The 19,461-nt window shown below is 49.2% G+C and overlaps 1 protein-coding gene across 1 annotated transcript in view; it reads left to right on the top strand.

The window, feature by feature from the left end:
* The window catches only part of LOC311228468 (serine/threonine-protein kinase pim-2-like), a gene marked incomplete at its 5' end in the record, with an annotated part of 31,669 nt that overhangs the window by 4,164 nt on the left and 8,044 nt on the right, over positions 1 to 19,461 (top strand). Inside the window, 4 exons of the mRNA XM_084314374.1 lie at positions 93 to 374; positions 9,140 to 9,317; positions 18,647 to 18,799; positions 19,230 to 19,431. Of these exons, the coding sequence (XP_084170500.1) occupies positions 93 to 374; positions 9,140 to 9,317; positions 18,647 to 18,799; positions 19,230 to 19,431 (815 nt within the window). The remainder of the gene's footprint in view (positions 1 to 92; positions 375 to 9,139; positions 9,318 to 18,646; positions 18,800 to 19,229; positions 19,432 to 19,461) is intronic.

Genomic DNA, 19,461 nt, shown 5'->3' with positions numbered 1-19,461 from the left:
ATAGAACATTTGCTTGACAGTGTCTCTCATTTGCTTGACAGTGTCTCTAGTGTTGCAGACAATAGAAGAGTGTTTTTGTGTCTGTCCTGTAGGTGGCGATAAAACACATCCCCATGGACAACATCACCTACATCCAGGACGGAGTCACCTACACCCAGGCGACAGGCTCAACAACGGATGAGGTCCCCTTGGAGGTGCAGCTCCTGCTGAGGGTAGCAGGGGAGCCAGGACAGAGCGCAGCCGTGGCCCTGTTGGACTGGTACCGCCTGGAGCAGGAGGTACTGCTAGTCCTGGAGAGACCCGTCCCGTCCACCGACCTCCTCGATTTCATAGATAGTAGAGAAGGGGGGGTGCTGCCGGACCTCCAAGCCAAGGTAGGTGGTTTGTGTTGTGTGTGTATGTGTGTGCAGTGTACGTGTGTGCAGTGTTCGAATTATGTGGGGGCCAATGGGGGCTCAGCCCCCATAGATAGAGTCTGAGCCCCCATTGTCAACAATACCTGTGGGGGTCTCTCAAAAAATGTATATTACATTTTTTTTATATATATTTTTTTCAATGTACGAATTAGTATGATTTATGTTACCTAAATAAATTGTTAATAGATAATATTTGTCTTTTCAGTTTTTAAAATAACCTAGTAATTAATGTTGTGGAATAGGCTGTGTTTCACCTCCAAGTCGCTATGTGTCGCCCATGAGCATGTCTAACGCTACTCCAACCCATTTGGTGAAGAAGAAGTAGCCAGCTTAACGTTATGTAACGTTAAACAGTAGGCTGCCCAGTGCCCATGGTCCTCATGTCCTGCAACTGCGACTCAAGTAAAAAGTAAACAGTGCCGCCGGAAAAAAATGCTTAACCCGCCACAAGGCTGTACAAGGCTGGACAGCTTCGTCTTTGACTAATGCTGTTAGCGCAGCAGCTAGCAGCGCTACTGGTTGACTATAGGCTTGTTCGAGATGGATTTCGGTTTGCCTCGACTAGTAGACGAGAGTAGCCGAGTGAAGCCGGGGGAGGAGTTAAAAAGGCGGACACTGCCGATTTCACGAGAGCCTCTCGCCTAGTCTCGCATGGCAGATACGCTTTCACGTCACCACACACACATTACACACCTGTCCAGCTCATTATAATGCGATGGCCGTGTGCAAAATTAGATCAGATTCAAATGTACAGCACACCATATACTGCTATAAGTGGAATATACTATTCATATACCATAATGTATACCATCTTGTTGCGCGCTCCTGCCGCACGCACACACACAATAATTCTGTTTTGCATCAATATATATATTTATACTATGTATATTGAGGCAAAACAGAATTATATATACAGTATTGAGGCAAAACAGACGACGCATGTGTGTATGTGTGTGTGTCTGACAGCTTGAAGTTTATCATGATGATATGATGATAACGCATAACATAATAAAGTTTTCAATCAATCAATCAATCAAACGTCTCATAACTCCCTGGCTGTCACGTGGCTGGTGACTGACAACTTTTCTGAGCCAATAGGTGCTTTGCGCGACCGTAGCAAGTCGCTTCCCAGCTGGGAGCAGCCGAGTGAGAGGTACTGTGGAGCCTCGCTCTGAAGGCTGTGCGTGGCTCGCTCCCGCGAGAGTTCCGCGCCTCGCCTCGTCAGATTTTCAGAGCAAGTCGGACAACATTCTAACCGTCATGCAACGCGCTTGCGAGGCCGTAGTAAAACCTGCGCAGATCTGCGTCCCGCCTATCCCATCTCGAACACGCCTAGTGCTAGTAGTGTTAGCCCTGCTCCTGTCCTGCTCAACCACCAACATGCTGGGGACCGAGTCAGTGGACCTTTTGGAAAACTAAATACAGCTGGTTATTTGCCAAGGAGGTAAATGGAGGTAAATGATGCTGTTAAGTGCCATACAACTATTTATTTTCCATTCGATTTTTTGTTAGTTTTTGATTTATAATATAAACAAATACATGTTCATTCAAGTTCATAAATTTGGTCTAATTTTTCAAATTAAATTGTTGTATTATTTGATCAGATGCAAAATGAAAATAGTTTCAAGTTTCAAGTTTCAAGTTTCTTTAATAGTTGTCATACAGAAGTACAGAATACTTTTGTACAAAATGCTTCTCACTGTTGCGCTCCAGAGACTGTGCATGACAAGATAAGTATGAAATAAAGACATAGTAAAAATTAGAAGTAAAAAAAGAGGTCACAGTGTTCAGTTTAGACATATGTACAATGTTCGTAGACGTAGTTTCCATACAATATACAATACTGTGCAGTGTACTAATATACAATACTATATAGTGCAAGGCATAATGGACGAGGTGCAGTTTAGGTACAATTCACAGTAGGTGTAGAGTTGTAGTGCAAATCCTTTATCAATAAATATAAAGTGTAAGTGTGTTTGTGTGATCTAAAGTGTGGAGAGTGGGTGCTGCAGTGTGTTGTTTGTTTGAGTGAGTGTGTGCGTGTGGGTGTGTGTGCTGTGTGCATTTGATGGTTGTTGCATAGTGATTATTGTTCGTTTAGCGATTATTGTTCGTTTAGCAGCCTGATGGCCTGGGGATAGAAGCTCCTTCTGAGTCTTTCTGTGCTCGCCATAAGACTCCGTATCGCTTGCCTGACGGCAGCAGTTCAAAGAGGCAGTTGTTCGGGTGGCTCGAGTCCTTAATAATTCTCTTAGCCTTCCCCTTGCACCGCTTGTTGTAAATGTTCTGGAGGGTGGGAAGACCCCCTCTAATTGTGCGGTTCGGCTGAACGTGTCACTCTTTGTAGTCTGCTACGGTCTTGTGCAGTGCTATCCCAAACCAGGAGGTGATGTTGCCGGTCAGGATGCTCTCTATTGTACATGAGTAGAAGTTCCTAAGGATCTTCTGACTGACTTGGAACTTCCTTAGGCGCCTGAGGAAGTAGAGGCGTTGTCGTGCCTTCTTCACAACACTGTCAATGTGTGTGGTCCATGTCAAGTCCTCGGATATGTGGGCTCCGAGGTACTTGAAACTGTTCACTCTCTAACTGGTGCCCGTCGATGCTGAGGGGGCTGTAGTCCTTGACCCCCGACTCCTGAAGTCCACAATCATCTCTTTTGTTTTGCTGACGTTCAGGAGAGGCAGTTCTCCTGACACCACTGTGACAGGTTCTCTACCTCTTCCAGGTAGGCCCTTTCGTCGTTGGCAGAGATCAGGCCCACCACTACTGTGTCATCAGCAAATTTGATGATGGTGTTGTTGTTCCGCTGTGCTACGGCAGTCATGTGTGTACAGGGAGTAGAGGAGGGGGCTCAGAACACAGCCCTGGGGGGCCCCTATGTTGAGCGTGATGGATGAGGAGGTGCAGTTGCCGGCTCTTACCACCTGGGGTCTGCCCGTCAGGAAGTCCAGGACCCACTGGCACAGGTCATAGTCAAGCCCAGGTCCCTGAGCTTGGCTATGAGTTTGGAGGGGACTATGGTATTGAATGCTGAGCTGTAGTCGATGAACAGCATTCTCACATAGTTCCCCTGCCTCTTGTCCAGATGTGATGCTGCTGTGTGCAGCACATGGCTATGGCGTCCTCCGGCAAATAAGTACATATGGCATTATATATCAGATGTGAGTAATAAAATTAACAAATATTGATGGTTAAGAATGAGACTGAATAATGACATCACACAATAGTCTAATGATTAGACTATTGTGTGATGTGATTGATTGATTGATTGAAAACTGATTGATTGAAAACATATTGCAGAATGGGCACATACAGTATGGCTCAATACACACAATTGTTAAGGGGATGCAGACCAAGAGAAAGACTTTCATCTTGTTTACATCAGATCCCCCATTTTCAATTCATAATGACATTTATGACATACACAACATACAGATATATATCATGACATTAATGACATACATGATGACATACAGATATACAGTACTGTTACATTTGTGACATACAATATATACAAATATACAGTACTGTTAAACAGAGATCCTAACAGAAAAATATACATACGAGGGGGAGGAAACTGTACATTAGGAGGGGGTGGGAGGGGGGGTTTGGACATTTACGGGGGCCAGTTTAATTAGTTTTCATTAGTATTAGACTCTAATCCTAATAAGATATTCCTCTAAATATGACTTCGAAAACGGCCAAAATATCAGGAAAAAATAGTAGTAGGTGATAACTCGAACCCTGAGTGTGTGTGTATGTGTAAGTGTGTGTGCGTGTGTGTGTATGTGTGTTTGTGTGTATGTGTGTTTGTGTAAGTGTGTGTCTGTGTGTGTCTATATTTCATCAACATTCTCTCTCTCTCTCTCTCTCTCTGTTTCATCAACATTCTCTCTCTCTCTCGCTCTCTCTCTCTCTCTCTCTCTCTCTCTCTCTCTCTCTCTGTCTGATCATCATCTCTCTCTCTCTCTCAAAACATCATGTAATGAGGATGGCGGGCCTCTAAAGTTGACCTAAATTACCGGGAATACCAATTCACTATCTCCTCCAATTTAAGAGAGAATTAAAATGTTTTGTTGTTTTGTAGGGATATCATCATCATGTAACATAATACCATAGTTCTCTCCGAGTTATCTCAAGAGAATTCAAATGTAGCTGAATCTGAAGGAAAAATACGGGTAGAGGATATGAGTCAACATAGTTCATGGCCTTCAATGATGACAAACAAAAAAGGCTTAATTTTCATGGCAGATGCATGATATGTTTTGGGCATTGATCTTGGCACCCCAATGAACAACCAAAATGAGTTTCGTCTTTTGTGGCCTATTATTTTAGGAGATAATTCCGTTCACATATTGATCCAGGTTACCGCGAATACCCTATCCTCACAATTCCAGATAAACACTTAAATCTCCTATTTTACTAAAGATTGGTGAGATTTATTTTTGGAAATCATAACAGCAATAATAAGGGTTAGGTGTAAACCAGAATTACTAGAATGTGTTGTGTTTTGGTCTGTTAAAATGAGCAAAAACAAGGAAAGGGTATTCCCAGTAACTTAACAAACAAGTGCAAAAAATACAGTTCTAGAACAAGTATTTTAATTTTTTCTATATTCAAGAAAGTGGAAAGGAACCCAACATTTTCAATTGTCTGCACACAATCGTTGTTTTGTTATTCCAAGATGGCATTTGAACTGAATTTTGGAAAAAACAGGTATTCCTGGTCACCATGCCCCTAGTCAGTCTACACCACCATGCCCCTAGTCAGTCTACACCACCACCATGCCCCTAGTCAGTCTACACCACCATGCCCTAGTCAGTATACACCACCATGCCCTAGTCAGTCTACACCAACCTGCCCCTAGTCAGTCTACACCACCACCATGCCCCTAGTCAGTCTACACCACCACCATGCCCCTAGTCAGTCTACACCACCATGCCCCTAGTCAGTCTACACACCACCATGCCCCTAGTCAGTCTACACCACCACCATGCCCCTAGTCAGTCTACACCACCACCATGCTCCTAGTCAGTCTACACCACCACCATGCCCCTAGTCAGTCTACACCACCATGCCACCATTCTATTATATATGCTAGCCTACCCCTGATAATATTAATACATTTAATTAATGTGTTAGCTTGTAGCTAACGGCCTGGGCCTCCATGTTGTGTTGTTAGCTTGTAGCTAACGGCCTGGGCCTCCATGATGTGTTGTTAGCTTGTAGCTTGTAGCTAACGGCCTGGGCCTCCATGATGTGTTAGCTTCAATTAATTAATTACCGGAATACATATAAGTTACCGTGAATACCTATATGGTAATAGTATTCCTGGTAACCTCTCCTTTTCACAAGTCACCGGAATACATATCAATATCAAAGTTACCGTGAATACCTATCAGGTACGGAATACCTATTTAGGTAACCAAGAATACCTAGGCATGGTATTCCTGGTACCTAAAGGTATTCTCGGTTACCTATAGGTTACGGAATACCTTTCTCCAGTTACCGGGAATGCTTTACAGATACCTCCCTCTCTCTCTCTCTCTCCTCTCTCTCTCTCTCTCTCTCTCTCTCTCTCATCTCTCTCTCTCTCTCTCTCTCTCTCTCTCTCTCTCTCTCTCTCTCTCTCTCTCTCTCTCTCTCTCTCTCTCTCTCTCTCTCTCTCTCTCTCTCTCTCTCTCTCTCTCTCAGGGTGCTGGAGTGAGATTGACGTGAGCGGAGGTGTTTGTGAGGTTTTTCTTTTCTTCTATTTTCCTTTTTTTGTTCTTATTTTCCCGTTTCTTTTCTATGTGCACAGTGAGGTGTGGTTTTATGGGTTAATTTTCCTATCAGGGTAACTGGTGTAAGTGTACAGTGTTGGAGGCGAGTGTATTGTTTGGTGAGTGGAGGCGGCCGGTGACATGGCCTCGCAGTCAGCAGGACCTGAGTCTGTGTCGCTCAGACACGGGGTGAGGTGTGTGCCCGAGGGGACTGCTACGGTGGAGGAGGTTCTGAAGGCTGTCGGCGAGCAGGTAGGATGCGAAAATCTCGCTTATGCATCGCGGATGAATAAAGCTGTGGTGGTTTTTTGAAAAGGGAAGTTTGGTAAACAAAGTAATTGCGAGTGGCATTTTTGTGAGGGATGTGCTTGTGGCCGTATCGCCGCTGTCGGCTCCTGCTACACGGGTAGTCGTGTCTAACGTGCCGCCGTTTATCAAAGACGAGGCTCTGTCGAGAGAGCTGATGCGCTTCGGGAGGTTTGCGAGTGGTTTCAGACCTATTGCTCTTGGGTGTAAGGAACCTGGGCTGAAGCATGTACTCTCGTTTGCGTAGGCAAGTGTTTATGTATTTGAAAAGCGCAGACCAAACGTTAAATGCTAGTTTCACTGTGAAGTTTGGGGAGAGCTTGTATGCTGTGATGCGAGTACTGACAGCTTGCGCTGTTTTGAGTGCGGGGATATTGGACATAAGCGATTCGCTTGTCCGCATCCAAAGCGCGCAGCGGGAGGGGCATCGCGTCAGCCAAGTGAAAAAATAGTAGAGGTTAATGTGGTAATCACTGCAGAGCAACAGGCAGATACAGGGGGAGTGGAGGATGTTACTGGTGAGACAGAGGGGCTGGTGGTGGAGGGAGAAGCTGTAGGAGAGGAGAGGGTGATAATGGGACAGGGGGGCTGGTGCTGGAGGGAGAAGCTGCAGGGCCAGGGAGTAACCATGCTCCCGAAACAGGTGCACAGCCAGGGCCGGTGCTAGGTTCATCAGATGGAGGGGGGGCCCCTTTCCCCGTGGTTGTAGGGGGGAGTGAAGTTGACGCAGAGGCCAGTGGTGGTGTGGAGAGAGGGGGGGGCGAAGGTGGTGGAGGGGGGGGGTCAGAATGGGAAGGAGAGGGAAGTTGAGGGGAGCACACTGGTGGATGAGGAGGGGATGGATTTAGGGGGGGGTGCTAAGGAGAGGAGAGTGGGTCTGAGGAAGAGGCATCGGTATCTGGTGATGAGAGTGAGGATGTGGAAAAGGGGGAGATGTATACTGCAAGGGAGCTCACCCGGTTTCTTAGGGAAACCAAAAACAAGAAAAATGTTCCATTGGGACGTTTTTTCCCAGATCAGGAAAAGTTTTAAGGTCTGTGATACATGCTAAACAAGGTCACAGGGTGGGGGATCAATGATGACACCCAGGAGGAAGTTCCGACTGAATAAGTGGGCTACTAATGTCAGGAAAGAAGATTGTCATCTAAAACAGATGTATAATGTATGACTGTATGGTGCACATCTGCGGGTGGTTTTCTTTTTCTGGTTCTTGCTCTCTGTTTTCTCCCTCTTTTTTCACATGGAGGTCTTCGGATTGATTGTGCTGGGGATGGTGTGAAAGGGGGCTGTTTTCTGATTATGCAAAACAGAAACATATTAAATGTTATTTTTGTACAAGAGACCCATAGTGATGTGGGTAATGAGGTTGACTGGGGACTCAGTTGGAGGGGGGGTTTGGTGATGAGTCATGGCACTAATAATAGTGCAGGGGTGGCTGTCCTGTTCTCTCCTGACTTGGGGGCAATATTACATCGCAGAAGGAGGTGAAGGTGTGGTGGGACAGAGTGATCCAGATGCCGGTTACTCAGGGCGACAAGACCCTGGTGAAATGCATCACCCTCCGGCGCACCAAGAGCAGTGAGGTGAACGAGCTGCGGGGGCGTCTGGTGGAGCGCCTGGGGCTGGGCCTGTTCAGCGTTCAGACGAGGAGTGTTCTGTCTGCCTGGAGTCGGTCCGCCTGCCTGTCATCACACACTGTGCTCATGTCTACTGCCGCTCTTGCTCACTCTAGTCGTCAGCACGGAGCAGGAACATGCGCGCTGTCCTCGCTGTCGAGGTGAGATCAGGGCCAGTCGGCTGGTGGAGTTTCCCACAGGAGATGGAAGAGGAGGAGGTTAAAGCTCTGATGGACAGCCTGCTCAGGGTGCGCGATGAGGACGGCAGCATCAAGAGTGTGGTGGTCTCTCAGTTCGAACGTTCCTCACCATACTAGAGACCCCATTCAGGGACCATGGTTTCAGTTTTGTGCGTCTGGACGGCAGATTGACCCAGAAGAGGCGGGCCCAGGTCATCAGGGAGTTCCAGAGCCCCGGCCGCGGCCTCGTCATCTTGCTCCTGTCACTCAAAGGCTGACCCTGCATCGGACCGTTTGGGTAGACCAGGAACGTGGTTGTCACCAAGTTCATCGTGAGGGACTCTGTGGAGGAGAGTATGGGGGAGATCCAGAGGAGAGGCAGGACCGGGTGGAGAGTGCTTGGGGACTGGGGAATGCAATGGGTACTGTGGGGGGGGAGGGGCTGAACATATGTTTTTGAATGTCAAGTGGTTTTATGTGCTGGAGGAGGTTTTTGGAGTGTGTAGGGGTGGTTGTGGTGTGTGTGTGTGTGAGTGTGTGTGTGTGTGTGGGTGTGGGTGTGTGCGTGGGTGTGTGTGTGGGTGAGTGTGTGGGTGTGTGTGTTGTTTTTATGAAGATGCCGTGAGATTTTTGTGTCTCTATTGACTGTTTTTAGTTGACATGTTTTAATAAAAGAACATCAAAAGTCAAAGTCTCTCTCTCTCTCTCTCTCTCTCTCTCTCTCTCTCTCTCTCTCTCTCTCTCTCTCTCTCTCTCTCTCTCTCTCTCTCTCTCTCTCTCTCTCTCTCTCTCTCTCTCTCTCTCTCTCTCTCTCTCTCTCTCTCTCTCTCTCTCTCTCTCTCTCTCCCCCCCCCCCCAGGTCTTCATGAGGCAGCTGGTTCAGGCTGTAATAGAGGTCCACTCTAGAGGAGTTCTGCACCGGGACATTAAACTTGAGAACATCCTGGTAGAAACCGGTTCTGACGGCCCACGCCTCAGGCTCATAGACTTTGGCATTGGCTGCGACCTGCATGATGGACTGTATACGGATATAACAGGTATGCTGCTCTGTTCTGTTCTGTTCTGACCCTTCACTACCCAGCCCTCCATCCTGCTGCTCTGTTCTGTTCTGACCCTTCACTACCCAGCCCTCCATCCTGCTGTTCTGTTCTGACCCTTCACTACCCAGCCCTCCATCCTACTGTTCTGTTCTGTTATGACCCTTCACTACCCAGCCCTCCATCCTACTGTTCTGTTCTGTTCTGTTCTGACCCTTCACTACCCAGCCCTCCATCTTGCTGTTCTGTTCTGTTATGACCCTTCACTACCCAGCCCTCCATCCTGCTGTTCTGTCTGTTCTGCTGGATGCTCGATATTGGCTTTATTTTACCGATATACCGATATTGTCCAACTCTTAATTTCCGATACCGATATCACCGATATATATGTAGGGTTCCCCCCCCCCCAAAAAACGGAATAATTTCAGGTAATTAACATTACATATCTCTTGTTGTGGAATTAACACAACATTATGCATACTTTTGACAATAAATTAATCAGAATTTGTTCTTACTTGCTTGCCTGGGTAAATAAAGGTTATAGAAATGTAAAAATAAAAAAAAATATAAAAATTTCTTTGAAAACCGATACCGATATTTTCCGATATCACATTTTAATTCCAATATCGGTAGGCCGATAATATCGGACATCCCTAGTTCTGACCCTTCACTACCCAGCCCTCCATCCTACTGTTCTGTTCTGCTCTGTTCTGACCCTTCACTACCCAGCCCTCCATCCTGCTGTTCTGTTCTGACCCTTCACTACCCAGCCCTCCATCCTAATGGTTCTGTTCTGACCCTTCACTACCCAGCCCTCCATCCTGCTGTTCTGTTCTGTTCTGTTCTGACCCTTCACTACCCAGCCCTCCATCCTGCTGTTCTGTTCTGACCCTTCACTACCAGCCCTCCATCCTACTGTTCTGTTCTGTTCTGTTCTGACCCTTCACTACCCAGCCCTCATCCTACTGTTCTGTTCTGGTCTGTTCGTTCTGACCCTTCACTACCCAGCCCTCCATCCTGCTGCTCTGTTCTGTTCTGACCCTTCACTACCCAGCCCTCCATCCTGCTGCTCTGTTCTGTTATGACCCTTCACTACCCAGCCCTCCATCCTACTGTTCTGTTCTGTTCTGACCCTTCACTACCCAGCCCTCCATCCTGCTGTTCTGTTCTGTTATGACCCTTCACTACCCAGCCCTCCATCTACTGTTCTGTTCTGTTATGACCCTTCACTACCCAGCCCTCCATCCTACTGTTCTGTTCGGACCCTTCACTACCCAGCCCTCCATCCTGCTGTTCTGTTCTGACCCTTCACTACCCAGCCCTCCATCCTGCTGTTCTGTTCTGTTCTGTTCTGACCCTTCACTACCCAGCCCTCCATCCTGCTGTTCTGTTCTGTACTGTTCTGTTCTGTTCTGACCCTTCACTACCCAGCCCTCCATCCTGCTGCTCTGTTCTGTTCTGACCTTCACTACCCAGCCCTCCATCCTACTGTTCTGTTCTGACCCTTCACTACCCAGCCCTCCATCCTGCTGTTCTGTTCTGACCCTTCACTACCCAGCCCTCCATCCTACTGTTCTGTTCTGTTATGACCCTTCACTACCCAGCCCTCCATCCTACTGTTCTGTTCTGTTCTGTTCTGTACTGTTCTGTTCTGTTCTGACCCTTCACTACCCAGCCCTCCATCCTGCTGTTAGTGGGTAGTGGGTAGTGAAGGTCATAACAGAACAGAACAGTAGGATGGAGGGCTGGGTAGTGAAGGGTCAGCCCTCCATCCTACTGTTCTGTTTTGTTCTGTTCTGACCCTTCACCACCCAGCCCTCCATCCTACTGTTCTGTTCTGTTATGACCCTTCACTACCCAGACCTCCATCCTACTGTTCTGTTCTGACCCTTCACTACCCAGCCCTCCATCCTGCTGTTCTGTTCTGACCTTTCACTACCCAGCCCTCCATCCTACTGTTCTGTTCTGTTCTGACCCTTCACTACCCAGCCCTCCATCCTGCTGTTCTGTTCTGACCCTTCACTACCCAGCGCTCCATCCTACTGTTCTGTTCTGTTCTGTTATGACCCTTCACTACCCAGCCCTCCATCCTACTGTTCTGTTCTGTTCTGACCCTTCACTACCCAGCCCTCCATCCTGCTGTTCTGTTCTGACCCTTCACTACCCAGCGCTCCATCCTACTGTTCTGTTCTGTTCTGTTATGACCCTTCACTACCCAGCCCTCCATCCTGCTGCTCTGTTCTGTTCTGACCCTTCACTACCCAGCCCTCCATCCTGCTGCTCTGTTCTGTTCTGACCCTTCACTACCCAGCCCTCCATCCTGCTGTTCTGTTATGACCCTTCACTACCCAGCCCTCCATCCTACTGTTCTGTTCTGTTCTGACCCTTCACTACCCAGCCCTCCATCCTACTGTTCTGTTCTGTTATGACCCTTCACTACCCAGCCCTCCATCCTACTGTTCTGTTCGGACCCTTCACTACCCAGCCCTCCATCCTGCTGTTCTGTTCTGACCCTTCACTACCCAGCCCTCCATCCTGCTGTTCTGTTCTGTACTGTTCTGTTCTGTTCTGACCCTTCACTACCCAGCCCTCCATCCTGCTGCTCTGTTCTGTTCTGACCCTTCACTACCCAGCCCTCCATCCTACTGTTCTGTTCTGACCCTTCACTACCCAGCCCTCCATCCTGCTGCTGTTCTGACCCTTCACTACCCAGCCCTCCATCCTGCTGTTCTGTTCTGACCCTTCACTACCCAGCCCTCCATCCTACTGTTCTGTTCTGTTATGACCCTTCACTACCCAGCCCTCCATCCTACTGTTCTGTTCTGTTCTGTTCTGTACTGTTCTGTTCTGTTCTGACCCTTCACTACCCAGCCCTCCATCCTGCTGTTAGTGGGTAGTGGGTAGTGAAGGGTCATAACAGAACAGAACAGTAGGATGGAGGGCTGGGTAGTGAAGGGTCAGCCCTCCATCCTACTGTTCTGTTTTGTTCTGTTCTGACCCTTCACCACCCAGCCCTCCATCCTACTGTTCTGTTCTGTTCTGACCCTTCACTACCCAGCCCTCCATCCTACTGTTCTGTTCTGACCCTTCACTACCCAGCCCTCCATCCTGCTGTTCTGTTCTGTTCTGACCCTTCACTACCCAGCCCTCCATCCTACTGTTCTGTTCTGTTCTGACCTTTCACTACCCAGCCCTCCATCCTACTGTTCTGTTCTGTTCTGACCCTTCACTACCCAGCCCTCCATCCTACTGTTCTGTTCTGTTCTGACCCTTCACTACCCAGCCCTCCATCCTGCTGTTCTGTTCTGACCCTTCACTACCCAGCGCTCCATCCTACTGTTCTGTTCTGTTCTGTTATGACCCTTCACTACCCAGCCCTCCATCCTACTGTTCTGTTCTGTTCTGACCCTTCACTACCCAGCCCTCCATCCTACTGTTCTGTTCTGTTCTGACCCTTCACTACCCAGCCCTCCATCCTGCTGCTCTGTTCTGTTCTGACCCTTCACTACCCAGCCCTCCATCCTGCTGCTCTGTTCTGTTCTGACCCTTCACTACCCAGCCCTCCATCCTGCTGTTCTGTTATGACCCTTCACTACCCAGCCCTCCATCCTACTGTTCTGTTCTGTTCTGACCCTTCACTACCCAGCCCTCCATCCTGCTGTTCTGTTATGACCCTTCACTACCCAGCCCTCCATCCTACTGTTCTGTTCTGTTCTGACCCTTCACTACCCAGCCCTCCATCCTACTGTTCTGTTCTGTTATGACCCTTCACTACCCAGCCCTCCATCCTACTGTTCTGTTCGGACCCTTCACTACCCAGCCCTCCATCCTGCTGTTCTGTTCTGACCCTTCACTACCCAGCCCTCCATCCTGCTGTTCTGTTCTGTTCTGTTCTGACCCTTCACTACCCAGCCCTCCATCCTGCTGTTCTGTTCTGTACTGTTCTGTTCTGTTCTGACCCTTCACTACCCAGCCCTCCATCCTGCTGCTCTGTTCTGTTCTGACCCTTCACTACCCAGCCCTCCATCCTACTGTTCTGTTCTGACCCTTCACTACCCAGCCCTCCATCCTGCTGCTGTTCTGACCCTTCACTACCCAGCCCTCCATCCTGCTGTTCTGTTCTGACCCTTCACTACCCAGCCCTCCATCCTACTGTTCTGTTCTGTTATGACCCTTCACTACCCAGCCCTCCATCCTACTGTTCTGTTCTGTTCTGTACTGTTCTGTTCTGTTCTGACCCTTCACTACCCAGCCCTCCATCCTGCTGTTAGTGGGTAGTGGGTAGTGAAGGGTCATAACAGAACAGAACAGTAGGATGGAGGGCTGGGTAGTGAAGGGTCAGCCCTCCATCCTACTGTTCTGTTTTGTTCCGTTCTGACCCTTCACCACCCAGCCCTCCATCCTACTGTTCTGTTCTGACCCTTCACTACCCAGCCCTCCATCCTGCTGTTCTGTTCTGACCCTTCACTACCCAGCCCTCCATCCTACTGTTCTGTTCTGTTCTGACCCTTCACTACCCAGCCCTCCATCCTACTGTTCTGTTCTGTTCTGACCCTTCACTACCCAGCCCTCCATCCTACTGTTCTGTTCTGTTCTGACCCTTCACTACCCAGCCCTCCATCCTACTGTTCTGTTCTGTTATGACCCTTCACTACCCAGCCCTCCATCCTACTGTTCTGTTCGGACCCTTCACTACCCAGCCCTCCATCCTGCTGTTCTGTTCTGACCCTTCACTACCCAGCCCTCCATCCTGCTGCTCTGTTCTGTTCTGACCCTTCACTACCCAGCCCTCCATCCTACTGTTCTGTTCTGACCCTTCACTACCCAGCCCTCCATCCTGCTGCTGTTCTGACCCTTCACTACCCAGCCCTCCATCCTGCTGTTCTGTTCTGACCCTTCACTACCCAGCCCTCCATCCTACTGTTCTGTTATGACCCTTCACTACCCAGCCCTCCATCCTACTGTTTTGTTCTGTTCTGACCCTTCACCACCCAGCCCTCCATCCTACTGTTCTGTTCTGTTATGACCCTTCACTACCCAGCCCTCCATCCTACTGTTCTGTTCTGACCCTTCACTACCCAGCCCTCCATCCTGCTGTTCTGTTCTGACCTTTCACTACCCAGCCCTCCATCCTGCTGTTCTGTTCTGTTCTGACCCTTCACTACCCAGCCCTCCATCCTGCTGCTCTGTTCTGTTCTGACCCTTCACTACCCAGCCCTCCATCCTACTGTTCTGTTCTGACCCTTCACTACCCAGCCCTCCATCCTGCTGCTGTTCTGACCCTTCACTACCCAGCCCTCCATCCTGCTGTTCTGTTCTGACCCTTCACTACCCAGCCCTCCATCCTACTGTTCTGTTATGACCCTTCACTACCCAGCCCTCCATCCTACTGTTTTGTTCTGTTCTGACCCTTCACCACCCAGCCCTCCATCCTACTGTTCTGTTCTGTTATGACCCTTCACTACCCAGCCCTCCATCCTGCTGTTCTGTTCTGACCCTTCACTACCCAGCCCTCCATCCTACTGTTCTGTTCTGTTCTGACCCTTCACTACCCAGCCCTCCATCCTACTGTTCTGTTCTGTTCTGTTCTGTACTGTTCTGTTCTGTTCTGACCCTTCACTACCCAGCCCTCCATCCCACTGTTCTGTTCTGTTCTGTTATGACCCTTCACTACCCAGCCCTCCATCCTACTGTTCTGTTCTGTTCTGACCCTTCACTACCCAGCCCTCCATCCTACTGTTCTGTTCTGTTATGACCCTTCACTACCCAGCCCTCCATCCTAATGTTCTGTTCTGTTCTGACCCTTCACTACCCAGCCCTCCATCCTGCTGTTCTGTTCTGACCCTTCACTACCCAGCCCTCCATCCTGCTGTTCTGTACTGTTCTGTTCTGACCCTTCACTACCCAGCCCTCCATCCTGCTGTTCTGTTCTGACCCTTCACTACCCAGCCCTCCATCCTGCTGCTCTGTTCTGTTCTGACCCTTCACTACCTAGCCCTCCATCCTACTGTTCTGTTCTGACCCTTCACTACCCAGCCCTCCATCCTGCTGCTGTTCTGACCCTTCACTACCCAGCCCTCCATCCTGCTGTTCTGTTCTGACCCTTCACTACCCAGCCCTCCATCCTACTGTTCTGTTATGACCCTTCACTACCCAGCCCTCCATCCTACTGTTCTGTTTTGTTCTGTTCTGACCCTTCACCACCCAGCCCTCCATCCTACTGTTCTGTTCTGTTATGACCCTTCACTACCCAGCCCTCCATCCTACTGTTCTGTTCTGACCCTTCACTACCCAGCCCTCCATCCTGCTGTTCTGTTCTGACCTTTCACTACCCAGCCCTCCATCCTGCTGTTCTGTTCTGTTCTGACCCTTCACTACCCAGCCCTCCATCCTGCTGTTCTGTTCTGACCCTTCACTACCCAGCCCTCCATCCTGCTGTTCTGTTCTGACCCTTCACTACCCAGCCCTCCATCCTACTGTTCTGTTCTGTTATGACCCTTCACTACCCAGCCCTCCATCCTACTGTTCTGTTCTGTTCTGTTCTGTACTGTTCTGTTCTGTTCTGACCCTTCACTACCCAGCCCTCCATCCTGCTGTTAGTGGGTAGTGGGTAGTGAAGGGTCATAACAGAACAGAACAGTAGGATGGAGGGCTGGGTAGTGAAGGGTCAGCCCTCCATCCTACTGTTCTGTTTTGTTCTGTTCTGACCCTTCACCACCCAGCCCTCCATCCTACTGTTCTGTTCTGTTATGACCCTTCACTACCCAGCCCTCCATCCTACTGTTCTGTTCTGACCCTTCACTACCCAGCCCTCCATCCTGCTGTTCTGTTCTGACCTTTCACTACCCAGCCCTCCATCCTACTGTTCTGTTCTGTTCTGACCCTTCACTACCCAGCCCTCCATCCTACTGTTCTGTTCTGTTCTGACCCTTCACTACCCAGCCCTCCATCCTGCTGTTCTGTTCTGACCGTTCACTACCCAGCGCTCCATCCTACTGTTCTGTTCTGTTCTGTTATGACCCTTCACTACCCAGCCCTCCATCCTACTGTTCTGTTCTGTTCTGACCCTTCACTACCCAGCCCTCCATCCTACTGTTCTGTTCTGACCCTTCACTACCCAGCCCTCCATCCTGCTGCTCTGTTCTGTTCTGACCCTTCACTACCCAGCCCTCCATCCTGCTGCTCTGTTCTGTTCTGACCCTTCACTACCCAGCCCTCCATCCTGCTGTTCTGTTATGACCCTTCACTACCCAGCCCTCCATCCTACTGTTCTGTTCTGTTCTGACCCTTCACTACCCAGCCCTCCATCCTACTGTTCTGTTCTGTTATGACCCTTCACTACCCAGCCCTCCATCCTACTGTTCTGTTCGGACCCTTCACTACCCAGCCCTCCATCCTGCTGTTCTGTTCTGACCCTTCACTACCCAGCCCTCCATCCTGCTGTTCTGTTCTGTTCTGTTCTGTTCTGACCCTTCACTACCCAGCCCTCCATCCTGCTGTTCTGTTCTGTACTGTTCTGTTCTGTTCTGACCCTTCACTACCCAGCCCTCCATCCTGCTGCTCTGTTCTGTTCTGACCCTTCACTACCCAGCCCTCCATCCTACTGTTCTGTTCTGACCCTTCACTACCCAGCCCTCCATCCTGCTGCTGTTCTGACCCTTCACTACCCAGCCCTCCATCCTGCTGTTCTGTTCTGACCCTTCACTACCCAGCCCTCCATCCTACTGTTCTGTTCTGTTATGACCCTTCACTACCCAGCCCTCCATCCTACTGTTCTGTTCTGTTCTGTACTGTTCTGTTCTGACCCTTCAATACCCAGCCCTCCATCCTGCTGTTAGTGGGTAGTGGGTAGTGAAGGGTCATAACAGAACAGAACAGTAGGATGGAGGGCTGGGTAGTGAAGGGTCAGCCCTCCATCCTACTGTTCTGTTTTGTTCTGTTCTGACCCTTCACCACCCAGCCCTCCATCCTACTGTTCTGTTCTGTTATGACCCTTCACTACCCAGCCCTCCATCCTACTGTTCTGTTCTGACCCTTCACTACCCAGCCCTCCATCCTGCTGTTCTGTTGACCTTTCACTACCCAGCCCTCCATCCTACTGTTCTGTTCTGTTCTGACCCTTCACTACCCAGCCCTCCATCCTACTGTTCTGTTCTGTTCTGACCCTTCACTACCCAGCCCTCCATCCTGCTGTTCTGTTCTGACCCTTCACTACCCAGCCCTCCATCCTACTGTTCTGTTCTGTTCTGACCCTTCACTACCCAGCCCTCCATCCTACTGTTCTGTTCTGTTATGACCCTTCACTACCCAGCCCTCCATCCTAATGTTCTGTTCTGTTCTGACCCTTCACTACCCAGCCCTCCATCCTGCTGTTCTGTACTGTTCTGTTCTGACCCTTCACTACCCAGCCCTCCATCCTGCTGTTCTGTTCTGACCCTTCACTACCCAGCCCTCCATCCTGCTGCTCTGTTCTGTTCTGACCCTTCACTACCCAGCCCTCCATCCTGCTGCTGTTCTGACCCTTCACTACCCAGCCCTCCATCCTGCTGTTCTGTTCTGACCCTTCACTACCCAGCCCTCCATCCTACTGTTCTGTTATGACCCTTCACTACCCAGCCCTCCATCCTACTGTTCTGTTTTGTTCTGTTCTGACCCTTCACCACCCAGCCCTCCATCCTACTGTTCTGTTCTGTTATGACCCTTCACTACCCAGCCCTCCATCCTACTGTTCTGTTCTGACCCTTCACTACCCAGCCCTCCATCCTGCTGTTCTGTTCTGACCTTTCACTACCCAGCCCTCCATCCTGCTGTTCTGTTCTGTTCTGACCCTTCACTACCCAGCCCTCCATCCTGCTGTTCTGTTCTGACCCTTCACTACCCAGCCCTTTGTCTCTCGATCTCTTTATTGCTTTATTGACATGGGAAACATACGTTTACATAGTAGTACAGAAGGATTTTTTTGTGTGATTGACAGTCTTTATGGTGGTTGCATTCCATTGGATGTCCTTTTCTTGTCACAGCAGCTCACAAATCTTGCTGCTGTGTTCGCACATTGTTGTATTTCTCCCAGTAGATATGGGAGTTTTGAGTTATTTGCCAATGATTTCAAAGTCTCTTTGGGTGTTTGCAATTTGTGGGAAGCATGTCTCTGATGTCTTGGTATAGTGGGCAGGTTGTTAAGACGTGTAGTCTCTCAATCTCTCTCCATATTGTTTCTCTCTCCATATTGTTTCTCTCTGTCTCTGTCTCTCTCTCTCTCCCTCTATATATCTCTCTCTATCTCTCTTATTCTTCTCTTCATATTGTTTTCTTTCTCTGTCTCTCTCCAGGAACGTACCGTCCTCCAGAGTGTTATCTCAATGAGGGCTACAAGGCAGTGGAGTTCACAGTGTGGCAGTTGGGGGAGGTGCTGTACTACATGCTACATGGTTACAACCCCTTCAAGACCCAAGACGAGATGCTCTACCATGAGCCCTACATTGGTAAGGCACACTCACCCACACACACGCTCACACCCACCACACACACACACGCTCACACCCACACACACACACGCTCACACACACACACTCACACACACACACGTGCGCGCTCACACACACACACTCACCCACACACACACAAACACACACACAAAGTGTCCTTGTTGTTAGTAACCTAGTCATTCATTGTGGAACATCTTTATTTTAGGCTTCCTGTTCTCAGGCTGTTGACTGGGCTGTTAACCTGCTCTTAGTGCTGCTTTCTCTGCCTACTTGCTATGTTGCCAATACTGGAATTTGTGCAAACTTTACTGGAGCACTTAAGCACTTATAGTTGCTCTAGAAAAGAGCTTAACATGTAAATGCAAACATATTACACACAGAAAAGATTTTCACCAAAATCTCTCTCTCTCTCTTTCTCTCTCTCTAGCTCTCTCTCGCCCTAAAAGATGCAAGGATATGTTGTGGAGATGTCTTTCTAAAGACCCTGCAGACCGACCAACCCTAGAGGAGATGTTGCTGCACCCCTGGCTCCATCTTGTGGTGACAGATGATGAGGAGGAGGAGGAGGAATGGTCAAAGCAGGTGTTACGTACCCCAGTAAGGGGACGCAACACAAGGCCACAGACAGGGTAGGTGAGGGTGCAGTGACACTAAAACCA

The sequence above is a fragment of the Notolepis coatsorum genome (genome assembly GCF_963971535.1).
Source record: "Notolepis coatsorum genome assembly, chromosome: 5".
NCBI classification, from domain to species: Eukaryota; Metazoa; Chordata; class Actinopteri; order Aulopiformes; family Paralepididae; genus Notolepis; species Notolepis coatsorum.
This window is presented reverse-complemented; position numbering and strand designations above follow the sequence as displayed.